At 35.1% G+C, this 23205-nt stretch overlaps 1 protein-coding gene across 2 annotated transcripts in view; it reads left to right on the forward strand.

The window, feature by feature from the left end:
* Positions 1-22855, forward strand: part of LOC124210666 (acyl-CoA Delta-9 desaturase-like) — a 37521-nt gene extending 14666 nt beyond the window's left edge. Inside the window, exons 1-6 of one of the 2 annotated variants that reach the window (XM_046608863.2) lie at positions 3762-3858; positions 8673-8905; positions 13421-13551; positions 16748-16953; positions 17540-17725; positions 18367-22855. In XM_046608863.2, coding sequence (XP_046464819.1) covers positions 3815-3858; positions 8673-8905; positions 13421-13551; positions 16748-16953; positions 17540-17725; positions 18367-18685 — 1119 coding nt within the window. In that variant the 5' untranslated portion in view covers positions 3762-3814 and the 3' untranslated portion in view covers positions 18686-22855. Of the gene's footprint in view, positions 1-3761; positions 3859-8672; positions 8906-13420; positions 13552-16747; positions 16954-17539; positions 17726-18366 lie in introns of those variants that run through there. The other variant, XM_046608865.2, reaches the window with a different exon arrangement.
* Positions 22856-23205: the final 350 nt, after the last annotated feature.

Raw genomic sequence — 23205 nt, forward strand, 5'->3', positions numbered from 1 at the left:
TAAGTCATTGAGCGTGCACGCTCTTCGAATGTGCATCGTACGTAATAGGTTATGAAACAGCTGTGAGGATCTTCCGCGCGGCGATAAAGATAAAGAAAGAAAGAAAGAAGTAGTTACTACGAATTCCGATATTATATACGTGACGTTACGCGATAAGAATAACAAACCCGCATACTACACGAATCTCGGTGGGGTCCCCCCCCCCCCTCCCTCCGACCCCCTCCAATCCGTCGGTGTATCACTTTATCTGACGTTCTCCTTGACCGACGGAGTATCTCTTCTGACTCATTTTCCGCGCGATGCGAAACTTTGCGACTGCGTGCTGCGTGACTCGGAATCGTACGCAATTGTTATTATCGGCTGATCAACCGGCGTTGCTGAAAATGCTCGAAGAGTGGAATTGCGGCGACATGGGGGGGCGAGGGAAGGAGGAAGAGAGACGCATCGGCGCTCGTCTAGGTCTAGACGACTGCGCAAGCCGCGGAAGATACTGTTGTCGAAAATCGTGGCTCATTGCCCTGCGGCGGTGTGTCACGATCAAGGCCAATGTCAAGGTCGCGGCGTAACACGTTTCGTCTATGTTTATACGACCGACTACGAGGGTTATCGGCGGAGCAAGCCGGCCGTTTACCTCTATCCAAACATCGCGGTACAGTTGGGATGCGATTTGAAATTGAAATTTTTCTGTACCCACTGTTTTATCTTTCTAATTGTTGGCCGATCGGCGCAGGTGGGGTAGGGTGGGGGAACTGGTAGCCTGAATCCAGAATTTCGACTTATAGATTCTGCGGTAGCTTCGGCCGCCATCTTGGATTTATAGGGAAATTTGTCGTTGTGAAATAACTCGGGAGTTTTCAACTTCTGACCGATAATTGTCGTAACTAAACTTGTGGAAATTTCAAGTCTTTACAACTTTGGTCTTGACAATTCTTTGCCTAAGATCGATATTTGTCGATCTGAAGGTATTGAAAAGTTTCATCGAAATTCGGGATTTAGATCACCAAAGCGTTTATTAGAAAAAGGAAACAGTGGTATTGATAAACTGTAATTTCAGGCGTTCTTTTTTTCACGTAACGACTGTATCGTGATGCTTGGCACTTCGCCCCTTCGCGGATCGTTGTCACCGAGATGTTTAATGCTCGAGGGGGGCTTTCGTGGGGTGGGAAAACAGTTCGAGACAATGGACGAACCTCGACGATGGATCGGGTGTACAGTCGATACCAAAAACGACAAAAACGACACAGGCTCTGACTGAGTAGAAGCGGTTTAAATTCGACCAGAACGATCTCTCGTTAACGCATAGTAATGAAAAGTATAAAAAAGCGGGTAATTGAAGGCTTTTAAGCTTTTATAGAGTATTCCATCTCTTGTTTAATACCAGAAACCTGATATGATTTGGAAAATTTTAGTTTACTCCTTATATCTGTACGTACGAGTTTTTTATAAATGACGAAAAAATCGTTGATAAAAACGTTGTGAGCAAAATCGTCAACAGATATCTCATTCTTTATCTAGAAATACTTATGAACATTATTATAAAAATTCATTTCCACGAATTTGTAGAGTATTAATTTACAAACGAAATTATTTCTGATCCATCAAATCGGATGAATGACAAAATTTTTCTGGATTTGGATAATGGAAAACCGATCTAAATTTGTTGAGAATTTAGTTCTCCTTAATCGTTTTTCCAGCTTTGAGTTCTTTTCCATCTTATGCTGGTGAAAGATTCTTGTAATATAATGCAACTTCATCATCTTTTTAAATTTCACTCATTTCTTTGCGATACTGTCTTAATAATAAATCTTCCGGAATGGCTGTATAAACTATAAAGTCGAGACAAAAGATTATTGCGTTCTTTATCCCGATGAAGTAGGAAATTTTTCTGTTTTTTTTTTTTCGTTATTTAAATGAAATTCCAAGTTGGCATTTAATCCTGGAATGGCAACCCTTATTCTTCGATCACGAATTAGTTCATTTCCGCATCCACTCGACTCGGAACAACTTCAATTCGTGTGACACGACGATCAGTGAGGGTCCGCCTCATTGTTGTCCGCTACCGGAAGCAACGGGATCTCGTTTTTTTTTTTTCTTTTTTCTTTTCCAAGCCCGAGATAAGTGACTGTAAGGTGTAAATGTGCCTAACGCTTGAAACTCGCTTTCACTTCACCATCTAGGTAAATTGGTTTTACATGGCAGACGTTAAACCAAGGAGATCGGTGCGAAAAGTAACAGTGGAGATTATAAAAATGATATTTTATATCAAACACTCGAACCGTTGATCATAATAATTAAACCGATACGGGAATAAAAATCCAACCTTTTTCCACTAAACTCATACAAGTATGAATTATCAGGCGTTGCTTTATTCCTCATCCGAACCATAATAATGAACCTAATCAAGTAACTTAACGATCTCACGTAATTAATCTGCACGCTTTGTTATGAGGTTGTCAAATTTCTACTCGTTAGACAAGTTTCGTTTGTGCCATAAAAACTACGAAACCGTAGTATACGTTACTAAATAACCTGTGCCATGTTTTTACCGATTCATTGTACATCGTTTTGAATGTTGCGAAGTGTGCGAGCCTAGTCACAGCTTGTTTTCACTATTCGTCGTTTAAAAAGTTGCTCCAGATATAAACGAGAAACGTTATGGATGAACGGGATCGAATACCTGTATAATAATATTCTAACGGACGAATCGAACAGTGCGGTTGGGTTTCGCCTCGGAAAGAAATGTGGCCATGACGATTAAACGAAATACAAGAAAAAAAAAAAATAGTGTTTGTCGTTTAATCGTTAGATCGATCTAAGTTGTCGTTGACGTGTGATGAAATATTTTGTGCTTTTGAAAATCGTAATCACTTGCAACACTTTATTTTACATATTTTCAAATGAATCGTACGTAATTGTGTGATGAGAGATAACCAACATGCGTTAATTTATTTGACCGATGGTCAACGACGATAGCAAACTGTCAATTTTTGCGTCGTTGATAATACCGACTTTGAGGAGCCCATTTGTTTGGTGTCTTAGCTGCTGTTTGAAAGAATAAAAAGAAATTTATAAAGTTTTTGATTAAAATATGCAAAGTGTTTTTTTATTTTCAAGTGTAGATTACTTAGGGAATACGATAATCGAGAATCAACGGTTTTTGTTATTGTAGCTGAGAAAGGGATAAGTGATCGTGTATTCCAACGATCAGCTGTCAAAGGCTTGCGGCGACTTCTTTGTGTAACAATTCACTTTTTACGATATTTGCAACTTCATGCACCCACATGATTTTCAGTAAATCAAAGTAATCTAATTGCCCCGTCTTCGTGACTTGGGTCAATTTCAGGTAAAAATATTCATTCATCTTGCACTTATCATATCAAATAAAATAGGGCAATAATAATAATTGACACTCTAATCATATAAATTTATTTAGTATTGCGTCGTTCGTGGGAGTAAAAAACAAAAATCGATCGCGGGAAAAATCAATCGATTACAGTCGATTAATCGGGAAAACATAATCGATTATTTTTGGTCATTCTTACCGACTACTCGCAACGCAAAGCAAGGTGGTAAAGCCTCGGAAATACGGTGCAACAACCTTGGATCAGCTGATTGCGGTAAACGGACCGTTCAAATTGGTCCAGAACAAACCGGCCACAAATAGGACGAGAATGGTAAACGTCACAGACACCGACGCCCGGCGTCCCGGCGCATCGAGTAAGCTGAGCTTGCGCCGCTTGAAGGCAGAGCGTCCTCAGAGCTTAGTCGACAGTCGATAGGCGGACGTAGCTCAGCCACGACGAAACAAGCCTCGATGTTTTTTCCATCAGCATGTAGGCTATTCAGATTTATCGTCAGGTGAATAATTACGATATCGCGAACCGGAAGTACTCGTATTTTTAAGGAGGTAAAGACGAATAGAGAACCAGTGCGTGAATGTTCGTGGGAGAAATTTTTCGTTTAGCACGATTGCGGCAAAGTTCCAAGAGTGCACGAAACCGCGAGTCTTTTTCAGGCTTTCTCATTAACTGTAAAAAAAAAACAACAAAAAAAAAAAATAAAAAATTAACAGATAGTCTCATGTTTTTAATCCTGGAGAAAAATTTTGATCCATAACGTGTGATAGCCTCGGATCTTCCCTCGGACAGTGACCGGTTATCGCTCCACCTATTTTCGATGCTTCTGGAAAATTCGCTACGGATTTTTCCATGGAATTAACAGATTACGTGAAAATATTCGACAAGGAATAAATCGGCGATGACAAGTCGATCTGATCTAGATTTCTGGGCTTTCTGATACTCCGAAGTGCATGATGTTATCGTTTAAAAAATTAGGAGAGCTTCCGGAGGAGGATGATTAACTCGACCCACGCGGAGCCGGTTTTACTTTATCCTAAAAGTGTGAGGATCGTGATGAAGAGTTTGCTTGATCAACTGCAATGGGCCATATGCGAATTTGAAGATGGCTTATAGCGTAGATTCTGTGTGGTGATGAAATTAGTCGGATAACAAAGAAATATTCTAATCAATGCACAAGTCAGATAAGCGTCGGTTCATTTGGATAAACTGAAAGAAAATAGAGATTCAATCACATTAATACTCAATTTTTCACAGCCATTGTATCGATTAGTGACGATTAGTCGTGTAGTCGTGTAAAATGATCGAACTATTGTTATGGAGTACGATTTCCTGGTTTTATAAAGTTCCGAGCTGCAAGTTCGTTCTATTTTATATCTTACAGTCTCCAACCACTTACAAGTAGAGGATAATACATTTTTTCTCGATACTTTTGTATTTTTACGCTAGAATTTATTGTAAGTGTCATTGCAGCAAATTTTTTTTATAAAACATTTGTTCCATTCGTACAACACAACAAAAGCTTTTCGGCTGCTGAAATTTGAAACAATTAGATATTTTTCTCATTTATCAAAGTTCTTGCCATCTGATTCGCTTTATCTAATTGACATTGAAATTATTCTTCAAAGCCAGTGCGGTTTTCATATCGCGATTTTATCTTCTACTGGATTATTTTTTGGCCCTAGTGCCAATGGCAAAGGATTGAACTAACGAATCTGCAACATACAGCTCACATCTTTACTACAAATAATAGGAAATTTTGCATATAGAAAATGAGAAGAATGCCATATTCAGCAGACTAAGCTTTCTAAACGAGAGAGAAAAAAAACGCCTAGTTTTCTGAAAAACGTACAGTTCAAAGTGCCTAATTGGCGAATTGAGAAAAAGTTGATTCACTATCCGTTCCTAAAAACAAAATTGCTTAAAAAATTATGTATATACAGAGTATGAAAATGTGGAGAAAGCATAAGATCAGTGAAGTAGATAAGTAATTATGGGTTAAATGTCTTTTAAAACAAGTCTGATTAAGTAAAAACTGTCCACCCTACGTTTTTATTGGAACGGAATTACTTCAATGCTTGAAAAGCTTTTTACGATTGTTTCAAGCTTATGTTCAAACAGTTGGCACTTTTGCCGTGCAAACATTTTTAGGATTATGTACCGACCTCTACCTTTTTTTCCACTAGTTCGTTTCTGCACGGACACGAGTCCGTGAATTTCAAATCATTCCAGCATGACGAATGAAAAAAACTCTATTCGACTACAAAACCTAGCCTTTGGAACTTTCGTCGTGCGGTCCTTTTCTTGAAGTTTAATTTTTTACGAGTTTAAAGTTCGTAACGTTAACGCAGCGATTCGGTTTTAGAAAAAAAAAAAAATTTAGAATAATTGTCTGAAATTGAGTAACATGTATTTTTAAAAAGAAAAGCTTATATTTAGATTTTTTCGAAATTGCACTCATTCGAAGTCCTTCTACATTTTCAAAACAGTGATCTTGTTTTCAATATTTCTTTACACTATCGTTACTAACTCCAATCTGAAAATTCTTTAGGAATATAAATACGTTTGAAGTACGAACATTTATCACTGATCCGTTGACACTCGTCAGGATTTGCGAATTTTTTTTTTTCATCTGGTTCAACGGCCAGATTATGCGCTTTCCACATACTCAGTTATGCAATATATACGATGTTAATTCGATAATGAATCCACCTCAATATCGCACAGTCGGGAGTATGTATTTAAAGTATACATTAAACGGTCATTGTTGAAATTTCATTAAACCCGAATGTGTAATGAATGATAATGAAAAACTTTGAAAAAAATATATGACAAAAAAAAAAACCTATTTTACAAACGACACGGATTGATGTTGATGTAAAATGAAACGAACACGTGACAGAATATAAGTTTCGATAATTATATCGTGATGGCAATCCGTATGTTATGTTTCCTCTACATAAGTACTAACGTACGAAATAAAAAATTTAACGAAACGGCAGAAAAAAATTTTACTTTTTTTCAGCAAATTTATACAGATCGTGTTTTCATCTGCTATCTCGTAAAAAAATCACGCGAGTTGAACATAATTCAAGTTGCGTCCTCTTGACAATTTTTTTTTATAAAAATTTCAAAATATTAGCAATAGATTTCTCATCAGTTTCTTGTCGAGCCTTCTATATCGATCTCTACGATGTATGGATTTTTTTTTTTTCAATCAATTGCGTATAAGTATGTATAAGAGTATTGTTTTAATAAAAAAGTGTTATTTATAAGTTTGAACTGACGGCTTGCGTGGTTGCGTGTCTACCAATTCGTTTAGCATACATGCATATATACTCACGTATTCAATATATCGACGGTTACATGAATTTCCGTAGAGAAGTCTTTGCAGCAATTTCATAAATGAATAATTTCGACGCAAGTCTGGTTGATTTTTATCTTGGTTAAAAGGCAGCTGGCTAATTAAGGTCTTACTCTATGAATTCATGTGTAATATTTAAAGATTTTCGAAGACGTTTGCTTAATTACATAGTTTGAACATCTTAAATCATGATAATTAAATTTTTTTATTCAAAAGTCGTTAAGTTGGACGGGTTTCAAGTTTAAAAGAAATGTCTTCACTCTTATTTCGTTATTAAGAACTCAAAAACTTGCGGATTGATAGTATCCGAAGTAACAAACAGCTATAAATTGAAAACAACCGTGTCGACTGATAATAAATTCGTACAAAATCCGTTTATTCATTCTCGAAATATCGGCGCAGAAACAAAATTTGTCTCACTCACTCATATACACATGCGTACCGCGATATTTATCTGAAGTATAATATCACAGGCCTGCGATGGTTTTCCTCCGTCAAAACTGAATAGTAATTTCGGTAGGTATCAGGTACGATTATACATATAAAAAAAAAAAAATTAAAAACATTCTATCACGTGAATTTTCTGAGAAATTGTTTTTTCTGCTTCGTAGTACTGCTAAAGATCACTTCCAATTTCTGTGTTAATTTGTATGTGTTCTTTATGGCGATTCTGAGCATATTTAGAGTTACGTAAGTACAAGAGAAAATGATTGAACAGGAGTATTGAAGAAATTAGAAAAAGATATCACAAGTATTTCTGATTCATCCAGTCATTTAAGTTTTGATCAAAACTAACGCTGTTCATTTTATAACTGAATATTCAGTTTTATATTCATTATATTTTATTTTTTAATAAAAATTTTTAACAAATCTATACACAAGCATTTGTTGAATAAAAATAAATTATTAATGAAAAAAAAAATATCGTTGTTTTGAGGGGAAATTAAAAGTTATATTTCGCAGGCCTGTGTAATTTCCCTTGCTCTCTTTTTTCACTAGAAATAGTTGAGCGAGAAGTTAATTATAGACATATCTTTCACGTGCTGCAAGCGTCGTGTATTATGTGCGAAATCACGTTACGTAATTTATTACCGGCACGAAAGAACTTAGGAATATATTCCGTAGGTTGTATATAAATGTGATGTATAATTATTTGTAAATATGACTACGTAATTTGTTCAAGTTGGAACAAATTTTAAAAGCTGGCATGAACGAGGCGGTGAATTTTATTAAGGAAGTGTGCAATAGGGTCAAATTTTTGTTCACGATAATGACTCACCTATCATGCAAATTGTTTTTCCTAACTTATCGCTCGACATTTAATTTTATTCATGACGATACGATTCCTGCTTAATATTCTGTATTTACTTAAGCATGAAAACTGGTCTCGAACAATTATTTTCTCATTAGATAATGCAAATTGGTTTTATGCGGGTAATCTAGAAAATTTCGAAAGCCAATAATTTTACGCTATTCAAATTGACGGCAATTTCGAGAAAATTTTTGCTCCACGTAATTCCAGACATAATTCTACCCTGCAGTTTTATTTTTCTTTGCATTTTTCTCAGAATGTTTCACACAATACACTCAAAATGGCAAAATAAATTTCATTACTCATTTTCTAATTTTACCACTTACTTTCACTGATATCTGAAATTTGATTATTCCGTATCATTTAAAATGTGCGAAAGTATACATCAACTTAAAAGCGTTTAAATTTTCAAAACTTGACAAACTTGAAAAAAGAAACAGATTTTTTGGCAATAAAAAATAAAACTGTAACTTGTCCATTCATTCGATATTTTTTTTTCTACCGGCTGCAGGCGATGCCCGAAATAAATCGTTTCAATTGCGATAGTCGTAAGATGGAATGGTCTAAGTGACGATGATAATGATTAGAATAAATTTTTTCCTATCGAGAAATTCATTATGTTTTTGGTCTTGGGTTACAGAACTAGAGTAAGGATGTCGCCGAACATAACGAGCGCACCAACGGGGGTGCTTTTCGAGGGCGAGACGGTGGAAGACACGACGATCGTGGCGCCAGAAATCCAAAAAGAGAAGCCACAGTACGTCAGACAAATCGTCTGGCGAAATGTAATCATATTTGTCTACCTCCACCTCACCGCTCTCCACGGCTTCTACCGTATTTTCACCTCTGCCAAATTAACAACTACGATATTCGGTAGGTTTTTTTTTTAATCAATCTATTAATTATAATTATTAACTAGTAAAGCACTGCCCACACATCTGGAAAATTTGGAAAATCTCGAATTGACAGGGGATTTTTAATTTGGTCGTGGAAAGAACTGAAAACATCAGTTTTCTATCATAGGAATCAGAAATCATTTTTTGAGGTAACAAGTTTACTTTTTTTCGTCGAGTTAAACTGACTTTTTTGTATATTATATTTTTCTTCAATTTGAATTGAATTTGAACCGAATATAGAGTCAATAACAGGATGGCCAGTGGCCAGAAAATTCTGGAAAAGCTGGAAATGTCATGGAACTCTGAAATTATGGAATAGTCAGGGAAATGTCTGGGATTTTAACGGAAAGTCAGGAAATCGTTTACTACGTGTTGTTTTTTTCATCCAAACACGTCCCACAGTTTTTTTTTTTCCAAGCTTGAGATAAATTAGATTCAATACAAATTTTTTTTTACCATCGCCGGAAGTTTCTCTTCAAACTTTGAATATTCCTAAATATTATCTTATAAACGAGTTCGTACTTACATAAAACAAAAAAAAAAAAAAAAACACGATGGTGAATATACTTATATTTTTATCAATTTGCTATAATCAGTTTATCCGAATTGATCGGGGAAAATTATAAGGTTTTTGTCTGGAAATCCTGGAAAAGTCGGGAAATTTCTTGATGGAAATTTAGTGGGCACCCTGTAACAAGCTGAACGATTTAGGTTTTAGTAACTTACTAGAACTGGGAAAATGTCAGGGAAAACTAAGTTTTAGGTCCTGGAAAATCCGGAAGTGTCATGGAACTTTGTTTCCTAAAAATTTGTGCCCACCCTGGAAGTGGAATGCAAGCTGTTGATGTTGTTGATAAAATACACAACTTTTTAGCCGACAAGTATAATCATAAACAAGCATTAGCCATTTTTTACACTTGGATTTCTTGCGGTTTGCTGAAAAGCCCGCATTTCGATTTTGGGTAATTAACGTCCAAATGTGTTCGAATACCTTTAGGTGTTGATTGATTTTTACCCGAGTAGATCAGAAAATAAAAATTCCACCGTCTGATCCTCTTTCTGTTGGCTTTACGTCTTCTCAATTAATTTTTAGTACGTTTAAAATCTTTTCAGAGAACTAAAAGGTCACTTGCATCATTATTTTCTTTATCCGCCAACAGAGCCTAAATCTTTTATATCAGCTTATAAAGTCGTGTAAGATCATTCTACGCTATGGATATTAAGTAATTTTAAATTATCCAAATTTTTCGAAAATCCTATCCAGGAAGGGAACATTAGGACACGTTAGATTATTTTAAACCATGACAAAACCATTTGCTGAATCTGTTTGAACCGGGTCACTTCAACTCCGTCTTCATAAAGCTTTTTTGGGCCCTTGATCTCACCCTTGAAGTTTTTTCGAGTAATATCAAACTAATTATTGTTTATTTTTTATTCTTTTTTTTTCAAATCGAGCAAAGCGATGTCTTTCAAAGTTCTGTTCAGTAATTTGAACTTACTTCGGTACTATCGCTCTGAAACTGTACGCATATTCTCTGATGATCTCTATTCCCATAAACATGGATTGTGCTCGTTTCAAAATGTCGTGATCCATTTTCCTGATTGCCAAACCCAAGACCGAGACCATTGCCGTGAATCGTGGAGTTTAGATGCCCGATTTCTGTTCGGTCGTGACATAATTTTCAGTACGCCATCCGTTGTGATCAATTGAAAACCGTGTGTGTTTGGTTTTCGAGGGACCAGAGATTGAAGCACTTACGTATTACGCTTCATCGGAGTACTTTTTATCTTCCGTAGTTCAATTCCGTCCCGTTTTTTAAACCACAAACGTTGATTTACGTATGCAACTCTCTGACAACCTTTTCACCTTCACGTCTTGCGTTAAATTCACGATGGCGTCGAAATTCGTCGTCGATTGATCGTGATAAATAATGATTTTAAATTTACTACACATTTACTGTACAAAACAGTTGTCAATTTCTGAAATCAGGCTGAAAATTCACGAAACCGTTGTAGTGACGTAAATTACTATGTATTTGCCTTAAATTTGCGACAAAATTTTTTCATTCTATTAACATTTATAAGAAAAATACAAAAACGCAATTTGAATTTATTAAATTGTATAGTAAATTTATTGTGTTTGTAAATTCAAGTTACTGTTCCGTATCGGAATAAATCTTCCAATACAGTTTAGGAAATTCGATACAGAAATTGAGGAAAGTTTGACTTCGTTTTATTGTGGAGGCTGAAATCGAGCCCAGATTTTTGGTCTAGTTACGGGGCCGACCTTGGCGGGTATTCAATTTGCATGTTCGCCAATTGCCGTTTATTGTAAGTACTTTCTACGCCTTCGGCGACTCGTGTGTGCGAGCGTATATTCACGTTGTTGTTTGCGGCTCAGACGCAAGTATCTTAATCCGGTGCGTTTTACAGGCTCCTATTATTATTCCAGAGTCCGTTAACAGCACCGCTTACTGTTGATTCATCATTGACAAACGTCACTTTCGCAGTCACTTGGATCACTTGAATCGCATGATTGATGTTAATCAAACGATTGTTTTCCTTTCGTCAATGTACTTCTGATCGTTTGGCGTGAATAGGTATACGCCTCCCATTCTCTTGTTCATTCCTTATTGGCAGAAGTCCGAAACAATGCGTGCGAAATACTGAATATTGGAAAAATTCGTCTAAATATATTTGTTCGAAACGTGGGGAAATTTCTTATTCGTCGAGATCATATTATTTTCAATTTGAACAAACTGGAACTTCACGTTCTCACAATGCGGGTTCCAAGTTTATAGAGAAGAAAAAGAATATAATTTACAATTCGAATTTCGAATTAAAAATTCAGATTCGTGATTAACGCTTTTAACGCCCTCGGATATCGTGTTACGTGAAAATGTGACGATTTTTTGATTGATTTTGAACTGCTGTAATGGATCCAGTACCAGAAATTTTTTAAGTCTGACCTTGGATTTGTTATCGGTGACCCAAAAAATGTCCGCCTACCAGTTTCTACCAGAATCGGAATATTTTTATATTTTTTTCTACCATATTGGATCGGCATTTTTGATTTCGTAAGTTGACTTCAGATTCGTGATCAGACACCCAACAAACCGATGAGTACCAATTTTCATCAAAATTGAAATGTTTTTAGTTTCTTTTCAGCCTATTCAATATTCCAAATTTCAATTTTGCAAATCTAACCTTAGGGTCGTGATTAGTGACGCAAAAAGCTCGCGGTACTAATTTTCATTTTGTACCTAGAACAATATTTTTCGATTGTGGTAAAAAATGAAAATAGTCAAGGACTGAGCGGAAACCGGAACTAAAAATGCCTCTCAGTGTACCGTTCGGAAGTGTTCTAAATTCTGCTTTCTCAAATCTGCGATTACGTACGACAGTCTACAGCAAACTCTTGAAATTATATGACAAGAACAGCCTTGGATCGAAAAATAAAGGTGGGGATTGACTATATTAATGTACGTCGGAAAGACCTGTGGGTCATTCGATCACCTGTGATTATTTTCCTAGCATATTTTTTTTTTGCCGCAAAGCGCGTCTCATTCAAAAGTGAATCAGAGTTCTTATAACAATCGGGTTAGCGTAACGGTTTTGCGAAACCTGATTTGCAGTTGGAGTTAAATTCAGGTTCTTGGGTTAGGATGGGTTAGGTTATATGAGAATTGAAAAAATAGACGAATTATGTGTGCATAATTGTATTCAATACGTGCGAAGAAATAATAAACGTGAACGGAAAGAAAGGCAACCATGTGAATTTCTTACGCAATCGAGGCCGCGTTCCGTACATCGTGCATGGATTATAATATTCATCAGGCTTGCATATATTTTTCACATACCATGAAATGGTTGATGAATAGTAAAATGGACAAGACATTTCCGTAGCACGTGGCTTCCCATTACAATGCGCATTGATGTAGATCATCACCTGCATCATAGACATCGTATAATTTCTTTGATTTTTCAATCGGAGAAAGACATTTACGCGCAAATATTTGTCATTAAAATCGTACTAAAAAATGCGAGGAAAAATTTGATTTTTGTGACCAATATCAGCAAACCATCTCGACTTCGCTCCCATCAAATGGTGAAAAAAAAATTCCCTAATTTTTTCAGATTTGTTTTTCACTCTCCCTATTCTCCCCGTTTAAGCGAAACGTTTCAGAGTATTCAAAAATATGATTATTCATTATATTTTGTACTGAATTTTATTTCAATGTTATTCACGGGTGAAAAAATCTACGATGTAAATTTCTTTTCCAATTCTATCGCTATCATAATTTTCAGTGCTCGCATCGAATCGATGTAATTATATTAAATTAACAACCTAACTTGATTTTACGAGCTGTTTGAATTTTTAATCTTACGAAGTGAACAATTTTTCTCTTATCTTGTAACGCTCTTGATGATTCGCTGGTTCGTTTCACGTGAAATTATTGTAATCACATTTCTTCTGCTTTATATGTTTCAGCATTTTTCCTGTACCAGCTATCCGGTCTGGGTATTACGGCTGGTGCACACAGACTTTGGGCCCATAAATCCTACAAAGCCAAATGGCAACTAAGGCTACTGCTCACCACCTTCAACACGCTGGCGTTTCAGGTAGGTCGTACGACTTGACTTGTTATTGTTTTTTGCGCTAATTATCATTATCGTTGATGCGATAAGTTGCAGGAGTAAATTAACACGACGCTTTAATAATCTCATGAAATTCTCAGTTACCGCTTTGTCTTCTTTTTATCTTTTATTGCAGTTTAGATAACCGTTCAGGTCCATCTTGATTCCATCTATCTATCTCTCTACGACTATTCCTTTTTGCATCTTTATATGGTAAATGTTCAGTTACGCAACGTGAGTTTGAGGTCTGTTTCTCCTTCAACAATTCAACCGAATCTTGAGCCCTGAGACGTTTATACAGGGCACACCTTTCCTTGCGTTTTTTTTTTCTTTGTATCTTATTTTAAATGTCTTCACATCTTTCTTTCTTTTTCGTTTGCAAAAAATACTCAGTTCTACGTCGAACGTATCTTTAACTTCGTTCTGACGTGCGTCGTAGGAAGTGTTACGTAACCATATTCATTCAACAACTAATTAGCTAATTACTTTTCCTTGTATCGTGTCGTGAACTGGACGTTTGAAATTCGAATGAGACCGTTTTTATTAACAGTAGGTTAAACAGGATGATAAATATATATTATTTACTTCAACATTGATTCGTATTCCTTGTGGTGTATTGTTTTTTTCTTTTGTTTTTCATCATTTAACACGTTATGCGTAATTTTCTTCGCTTTTTATTTCTTAGCGTCCTTTTTTTTACATTATACTCGCGAGCAAAAAAATGTGTTAATTACCGCTTATATTGACGCAATACTGATATATAGGGCAAAGTTTGTTGAGGTAATTGATTGTTTGCAGATTATCAAACTCTCATTATCATACAATAATTACTGTTAATGAAAAGAAATGAATAGAAAATAGAGAAAAGAAGGAAAGAGATAAGTAATGAGAGTGCCTACGTATGAGGCATTCCACCTCAAACCAACCTACGTCTGAAAATCACCATTACTGATTTTACTTACTTTTAAGTATCGTGTAAAGTGTATAAAAAAAATCATTTTTCACTGAGTTTTAGATACTTTGACAATTTTTTTGATCTTTACTGCTCCCAAAAACACAAAAACTCAGTTTTCGAATGTATAGCCTCAATTGATTGGCTTTAAATTTTTCTCATGAACTCTTTGTTAGGTAACGAAAATTTTGAGATCGCAATGGAAGTGTGAAAGCTTTTAGCTCAGAAGCTACAGGCGAAACGAGTAGATAATTAAAAAGTGAGAAAAGTCGAATTAAATATAGATTTCAAAAATACGCAATTATAGCTTATACGTTTTTTCTTACCTTTCAATTACTTGTTTCGCCTGTAGCGCCCAAACCAAAAGCTTGACCACGTCCATCTTCGTCTCAAAATTTTCGTTCTTCAACAAAGAATCCACGAGAAAAATTTCAAGCCAATCGATTGGGGCTATTCGTTTGAAAATTGGGTTTCCTTATTTTTGGGAACGGTAAAAATCAATCCCGTGTCCCAAAAAATCTAGAGCCCGGCAAAAGACGTTTTTCTATACACTCTACACCATATTGAAATAAAAAAAATCTTCAATGTTAAGGCTCTTACATAGGTCGGTTTGGTGTGGAATGCCTGATATACACGTTTTCCAATTTGCTACCGCCTTGTTGGAGGCAATTAATCGAATTGCTTTTCCGCACCGTTCGCACTTGCTGTGTCGCAGAATCTCCTCTACTTGTAATTTAATTATACATACATCGACACGCAGCCACGTGTGGCTTCACTCAATCCGTATCCCATGAACAACCACGAGTATTTTTTTCTTACTTACTAGTTCACTCAAATTCATAGAGATAGACATCGGATGGATATAATCATACTTTACACTAATCCATATCTATAATTCTATACTATACTGATATACTAATACTAATACCAATATACATAATAAATAATAGTATTATAAAGAGGTAAAATTTCTTTGTTTATATGTAGGGCGTAATCTCTGGAACTGCTGTACCGATTTTAACAATTATTTTACTAATAAAATGCTAAACTATTCCCGAGTAATATAAGGTATAACTAATTTTCATAAAAATAAGTTTTCACTTCGAATTTTCCATATTTGTCAAATTAAGTCGGAAGGAAAAGCACTGCTTGACTGCTTTATCGTGCGTGAAAATAATGTACATTTAACTTGGATTGTCTATCTTCGATAAGTCGCGACGGGTCAGCTAGTAGATACTCTATATACTTTCAATGCTGTCTGTATAAATATTTTCCTCGTTTTCTGCACAGTAATTTTTAACTCTACTATAAGAATTCGGGATGGACAAAAATATTTATGATTCGGAAAATTACGTCTAGCCATTAAATTACCGAACAGAAGTAATATCGAAACGTAGTATTTTCAGATTGAATCTTTACAGGCATTTTATTGAGAAAAATTTATATTTGACGTTACCAACAATTTATATTCGTCTCTCTACATTAGGGCTGCTAAATATAATTATATTTAGTTCTGTATGAGGTTACAGAATGAAAATTACTTTTCTTGCTGCAACTACTGCTGGGTAATGTTTGAAATGGTTTCATCTAAAATAGGCATTTAAACTGTAAATGCCATCTAACATTTTAAATGTTCTCAAATAAACCATTTATATTTACCTATCTAAATTATGATTTTGAAAGCATTTTTCATTTTTCGTTTTAAATGGATCCATCGAAGCATTTTACCCAGCAGTAGCTGTAACCCGAAAATTTAGTATTTTATTATTTCTTTGGCTGTACTCATTTCGACTATATATTTAGTTGTGACTGTTGCGATACTTTGATCTTGGTGGCAAATATGTAGTAAGTTAAAAAGATTTTGCACCGTAATTATCAGAAAGTGCAGTTTTGATAATTATCATAGGATTGACGAAATTACTCGAGTCACATTTGCTTGTAATTCAAACCATGCCTAAATCTTTACTGCGACAATACATATTTCACTATAATTTTCTGTTAACTATGAAAATGGAACTTTTCCTCGTTCTTGGAAAAGTATCTTGATTTTCGTCAAGTTGACCACATATCAGATAATATATCAGCAGTCTCAAAAAATGTTCGAACGTTATAGAAGAGCAAATTTCCTGCCTTGCAACTATAATCAAGGGAACAGCGAAAAATTACAAAATATCCAAAGTTTCGGTCGACTATCACAGATGCTAATTTATTTTCTTGTTTTTTTCGCAGGACGCGGTCTTAGATTGGGCTCGAGATCACAGAGTGCATCACAAATACAGCGAAACAGACGCTGATCCGCATAATGCGAAGAGGGGATTTTTCTTCGCTCACGTTGGATGGCTATTGTGCCGAAAACATCCGGACGTTAAGCAAAAGGGCAAAGGTATCGACCTCAGTGACCTTGAGAGCGACCCCATACTTGCCTTCCAGAGAAAGTAAGTGGATCAAATAGCAACGGAAAGCGGCAACTAACCGGAATGAACCACAAACGAAGTTGTATAAAGTTTTTTTGCCACCCGAATGAAAATTTTATCGAAATTTTATTGACAATGAATGGCTTGTATAATGCAATCGAAAATAGAAGTATCGTACGTTTTCTTACCTTTCATGCGTCTGTATAACCAGGTCTGCTGCATTCTTTACCAAACTTGTTACCCACTTGCAAACAATTTTGACTTTTATAGATTTAAAATTACAGAAACTAGTAAAAACAGGGAGAACGTATGCTGTTTCATAAATTATATACACATATGTGTTTTAATTGGTCGAAATACAACAATTGAGCGATTTGTTCTTATCATTCATATGAAAAAGAGGTATAAGGGAGAGTAAAATGGCTCGAACGCGGCGATGAGATACGATTGATTGCCTAAATTTGAATAAATATCACGTGAAAATTATCCGTTTACTTACGTGAGACTAGGCGTTGGATTAGCGAATCAACTAATTTGTATTTTTTAGCAATAAGCATTTTGGCGAGGTTACTGCAAGGGCTTACTATTAATTCTTTGTGTTTTACAGGTACTACATGTTTATCATGCCGCTGATATGTTTCATCCTGCCAACGGTAATTCCTGTCTTCTGCTGGGACGAAACGTGGAGCAACGCTTATCTCATACCAGCCGTTCTGAGGTACGTCGTAACCCTGAACGCAACGTGGCTCGTCAATTCAGCGGCCCATCTATTCGGCAGCAAACCCTATGACAAGTGAGTGAAATTATTCGAGATAACTCAAGTTTTGTCAAGTGAAATGACAAAATATTTCGGGGAAAAATAGGTTCCAGAGAAAAATATATTTGACAAAAGTTGTCGAGTTTAGAGAACGTCGCAAGATGGCATATCACAATTTAGCTACTGAAAAAGTTTATCGGTAGCTCCGTTTCACGTCTCTCTAAAAACCGAAAAAGTTTCGTCTAAATAATTTTACCCTGAAACCTATTTTTCCCAATATAATTGATCGTCCTATTTGAAATGGGACAGCCTGTGTAACGTGCATTCTAAACTTTCCTCAAGACATCGGAAACTGGTTTTCAGCGCCATTTTATCACCTCGTAACCCAAGTTTTTATTCTAATGAAGGCAAATCGTAATTTTTGGTGTTTAAAACTACTCAATTCGTATAAGCTAATGAAACGTAATCGATAATATACCTGTACAACCATCCACACGCGAAAAGAAATACGGTCAACGGTCAGCTGTCAGCCTGATTGCATTAGTTTGATTTTTTCCCGTCAGGTGACGCATCGCAAAGTGACAATCCCAATACAATCCCAATTTTATGACCCATGAAGTGTAATAAATTTAAGGCAATTCGGGAATGAAGTAAGAACGAAGATGAATTTCTTGCAGGTTCATAAACCCCTCGGAGAATGGGGGAGTGGCGTTCGTCGCCCTGGGTGAAGGATGGCACAACTACCACCACGTGTTTCCGTGGGATTACAAAACGGCGGAGCTTGGTAACTACAGATGCAATCTGACGACGGCGTTCATCGATTTCTTTGCTAAAATCGGTTGGGCCTACGATTTGAAGAGCGTTTCGACCGACATGGTCAGAAAACGAGTAGAGAGGACGGGGGATGGCAGCCACGAGGTTTGGGGATGGGGGGACAAGGATCAACCCCAGGAGGAACGAGAAGGAGCTATCATCACCCATCAAAAGGCCCAGTAGTTTGTTAAGTGGTTTAATAATAAGTATAGTGAATACGGCTGCGGGACAGAGATACGCTTTCGGGGGATTAAAATAGACAAGAAGATTGAAGAAGAAAGAAGGAAAAAATAAATACGGAAGCCAAGACGATTGTTAGGATACTTATTCGTCAGCCAAATTGATCAAATTTAAATTACTGAATTTTCTTATATTTGTTCTCTCAATGGGATGTCCAGCGACCTAGAAAACTTGCGGATATTTAGGCGTTTTTATTATTATTGTTGTTGTTTTTGTTGTTGTTGTTATTATTATTATTATTATTAATATTATTATTATTGTACATAAACGATTTTGTTACACAAATGACAATTTCAGGGCAAATCTCAGGGAATCTTGTAAAGATCTTCAAATCTTTTTTCTTTCTTGCTATGCCGGTGTCGCTTCCATATTTTCTTTTCGTTTCTTTTTTTTTTTTTTTTAATTTTGTCAAATCCGCATTTTTACGACGTTCAATCGGGTGCGATTTAATACAAAATGATGGTTGAATGAGGCAAAATATTTTTCTGACCTTTTCGAGAATGACGAAGCACCGTGCATGTACTGATCGTAAAAAATGGGTGAATTCTGGTCTGAAAAACCTGGAATTTCGATCCGCCCAATCGCTAGACATCCTGTCGTGAGAGAAACCAAAATACTTTTTCTTTTTACGAGAAGAAAATTCGGTATTGGTAGACGTTCAGGGGTGTACTGATACTTTTTACTCACGATATAGGTAAGCAAGGTTAGAGTCATCAGATCATTTTAATGTAAAAACACATACGCGTCTATTGTAATATAAATTCTTAAGTTTTCATTTGCGTCCAAAATTACAGACTGCATAAAATCCGTTCGAGTATATACTGACATTTGAAATGCTTGATTACAGCGTAAATTTGCGAAGACATGAATTTGTCAACATTAAAATTACAATTTTTACGAAAAATCTTATTTTTGAAAATTGAAACACGGGAAGCGTCTCAAATGCCTTTTTCGGAGATATTTTTTAGTTTTAACCGTAGTCACCACCTTAGAGTGTCACTTTGGAAAATATTTGGCGTGTGGCCACTTCGTTTTCTACAAAAAAATGGAAGCGTTTACGTATTTTTGCGATTCAAGGAATATAGTGAGGCACTCAAGTATCAAAACTGGTTAGATGAATGGATATTTTTTGAACGTTGATTGCCTTCTTTACCAGTACCACTTAATTTTGATCTGAACTTTCAGAGTAAACGCGATACTTGGCTTATTAATACCATATGGGTATTTTGGCTTGTAAATAGTTTGAATCTTTAGTGTACACATAAATATGGAGAAAATATTTGTCTGTCACTTCGATTTATTCGTTGCCTAATCTTCCGAGGATTGCCGATTGGCCCAATGCTTGAAGAGATGTGAAAATTATATCGCTGATAAAGTATCAAAATATATTTGTATAAAATCTTAAGAGTATCTGTAATAAGTAAAGTTAAGTGTAGAGATATATATGTATATGGTTAAGCCAGGAACCCAGACTCCCGTGGAGTCGAGTCAAAGGTGGTTCTCAATCTGACAAAATAACGAAATAACAGACGATTCGTTCGATTGAGAAAACTTATTAATATGGTTTCGTTGAATTCATCTTCAGTCAGATGTAGACCGGTTCAGGTATCGCCAGTTGATATGAACAGTTTTAAGATGATGAAAACGAGTTTAAAAATCGAAGAGAATTTTTTCTGACCCGAGGAAAAAATCTAATGTAGCGAACATTTACGATATGACGAACTTTCGGTGAGCCAATCGCGTCTAGCGGATGTAATTGCTCATTCTTGTTTTTTTTTTTTTAGTTCGATAAATAAAAACTGAAAATAAATTTTTCATTACAGAATCATTCAAGTTCAACCGATCCGTCATTTCAACCAGATATTTTAATTATCCCAAATTTCCCTTCGCCATTACCCATCCGTTGGTACATTTCGTAAATCGTCATTTTTGTACTAACGAGATTGTTCAGTTAAAGTTCGTCCATCGCCATTACAGAATGTGGGTGTTTAGAAGTTTCGTGAGTTTCCTGCGTGATAATAATTTAGTTTGTACCGTTATTATTTATTCTATTTTAATTCTTTGTAATGTGACATTTTTTGTTTTCATTTCTTAGTCAGTGTGTGTTTCCTTTATCGATTTTTTTTCCCCTCTTTTTCTTCTTTAGGTTTTTTCTTTTTCTCTCAATGAACTACAAATATACGCAGATTCGCGATGTATTTGCTCTTTCTGCAGTCCGCGAGTAGACGAGCATTTTTTTTTTTTTTTTTGCTTATTTCAAAATTATTCGTATATTATTTTTATAGATATTGGTTTAAAATTTTCGTACATTACTGATGATACGAATAAAATCTGTCCAAACAAACCACTTTTTCCTAGAAAGTCTATTATTTAAAGAGAGAAAAAGAATGAATTGGAAGAAAAATATTTTTAATATCATATACCAAAAATTTTACTGTTTATTCAACGAGTCAGGCACCAATAATTAATATGCATGTTCGTGTCCCGCTCTTTCCAATGATTCATTGAACGCAACATTGTGGTTATTATTCATGTAACAATCAATCAAATCATCGAGATATCCTTGCGGAGATGACAGGCAAACGTAATTTACGTCATGTAAGATGGTCCGTGGAATTAAATGTTTTATGGTGTGTATCAAGCGGAAGAAGAAAGAGGCATTGTCTGAATAATTGAATACCATTGTCGAATTAATTTTCTCTGTCTTTGGTACTTTTCTTTTCATTTCGTCATTTATTCATTTGCTTTTTTTTTTTTTTTTTGTTCATATTGCTAGTGTCATTTTTACGCCGGGTGCATTACCCTGAGCCGCGAATTCAGAATTTCCAATAATGATAAAGGACATGTAACATTTCAGAGTTGCATATTTCTTCCACGCTCATATGCACACATCGTCGCTACAGGGTGAAATCATAAAGGAACGGGAGTCGTAAATGTAATAATACATTTTTACTTTGTGAGGTAAACAAGAAAAAAAAATTATGAAAAGTGAACGAATGACAAGAAAAAAAAAGAAACAAACAAAACAAAACAAAGGAAACTTTAGGTCATACAAAACAGAAATGACATTAATTATATATATATATATAATAAAAATAAAAATATAATAAAAAATATATATAATATGTATATTTAGCATTCAAGGATTGAAAAGTTTATTATATCTATGTATATAATAAAGTAAATAAAAGTTATATCGCTGTATGTATATTGTGTATCTCTGTTACACTGCAGTGTTATGTGTATATATTAAAAAATAATTTGTTTCACTATATTTTGTTACTTTTAATTATTACATTAATACGAGATGTACCATTTCGTGAAGGTAGCAAAACAAATTGTAAGGATTTATTTAGGATACATTGTACGATTTAAATATTGTATACCGTCATTTAACATGCCAAACTCTGTGGTACCGTGTTCGAAAAGTTCTTTAATTAATAGTGAATCGCAAGTCTTTGATAGTGTGATGGTGTCATTTTTTTCTCTGATACCTGATATCTATTTTCATTAATAGTGTTGATATCTGAATTACTCCACAGAGACTGCGTTTTACTGTACAATGAGATAATCGCGGTACACGGAATACTTTAACTTTATATTTTTGAATGCATGATACTAATAACATTTGATTCTACGTGATACATGGATGTTGGCAGAGAAAAATAGCACAAATATCATAACTATCTACGTGAAAGAAAACCTAAATTGTTACGTGGCGACCTTATTTATTACCACTTTTATTAATATCTGTCTTATATTATATATCTTTCTCATCCTCTTCGATCGAGAATTAGAAGTTCGATCAAATAAAGGTAATAATCAATCTTCCAAGTCCTAACAATACCGTTCAAGCCGAAAATTTTTAGGCATAATCAAATTACAACTGAATACAGGAATCATTTTGACCACGTATGCTTTGTATGTATAACTTGTGAATTGATAGATATCTGTTAGCTGAGGTATTACAATACCAAAAATAAGAGAAAACGAAGTGAAAGACACATCTATTTTCATTTGTAAATGATGAACAATTGTCGTAAATGTATTATATGATGAATAACTATGTTATTATTTAAATATTACGATATTTAATAAATATATACATATATATTTTTGAGTAAAAAAGAAATGAAAAGAAAAGAAAATTATGCCCTTTAATCACTATATGTATAATGCATAATGGTATAAATCTAATAATCCTGCGACTCTCAGTGAATCACAAAATTATAAACTTATTGAAAAAGGTGCAAGACAAAGTATCGAAACCTTGGAAACACCCACGTCTTTCGTCTCTGTTAAATCATGCTTTACAAGTGTATTACTGTAATTGGCTGAATAAAAGAGGAAGGGATAACAACCGATTGCATCTTTTTTCGTGCACCGTGTGTTTCCCATGTACCATGATGCCGCAAGTTGCAAAGTAGCGTTTGGAGATCTTACCTCAGAAATATGCAATATAG

The sequence above is a fragment of the Neodiprion pinetum genome, chromosome 1 (assembly GCF_021155775.2).
Source record: "Neodiprion pinetum isolate iyNeoPine1 chromosome 1, iyNeoPine1.2, whole genome shotgun sequence".
Classification (NCBI taxonomy): domain Eukaryota; kingdom Metazoa; phylum Arthropoda; class Insecta; order Hymenoptera; family Diprionidae; genus Neodiprion; species Neodiprion pinetum.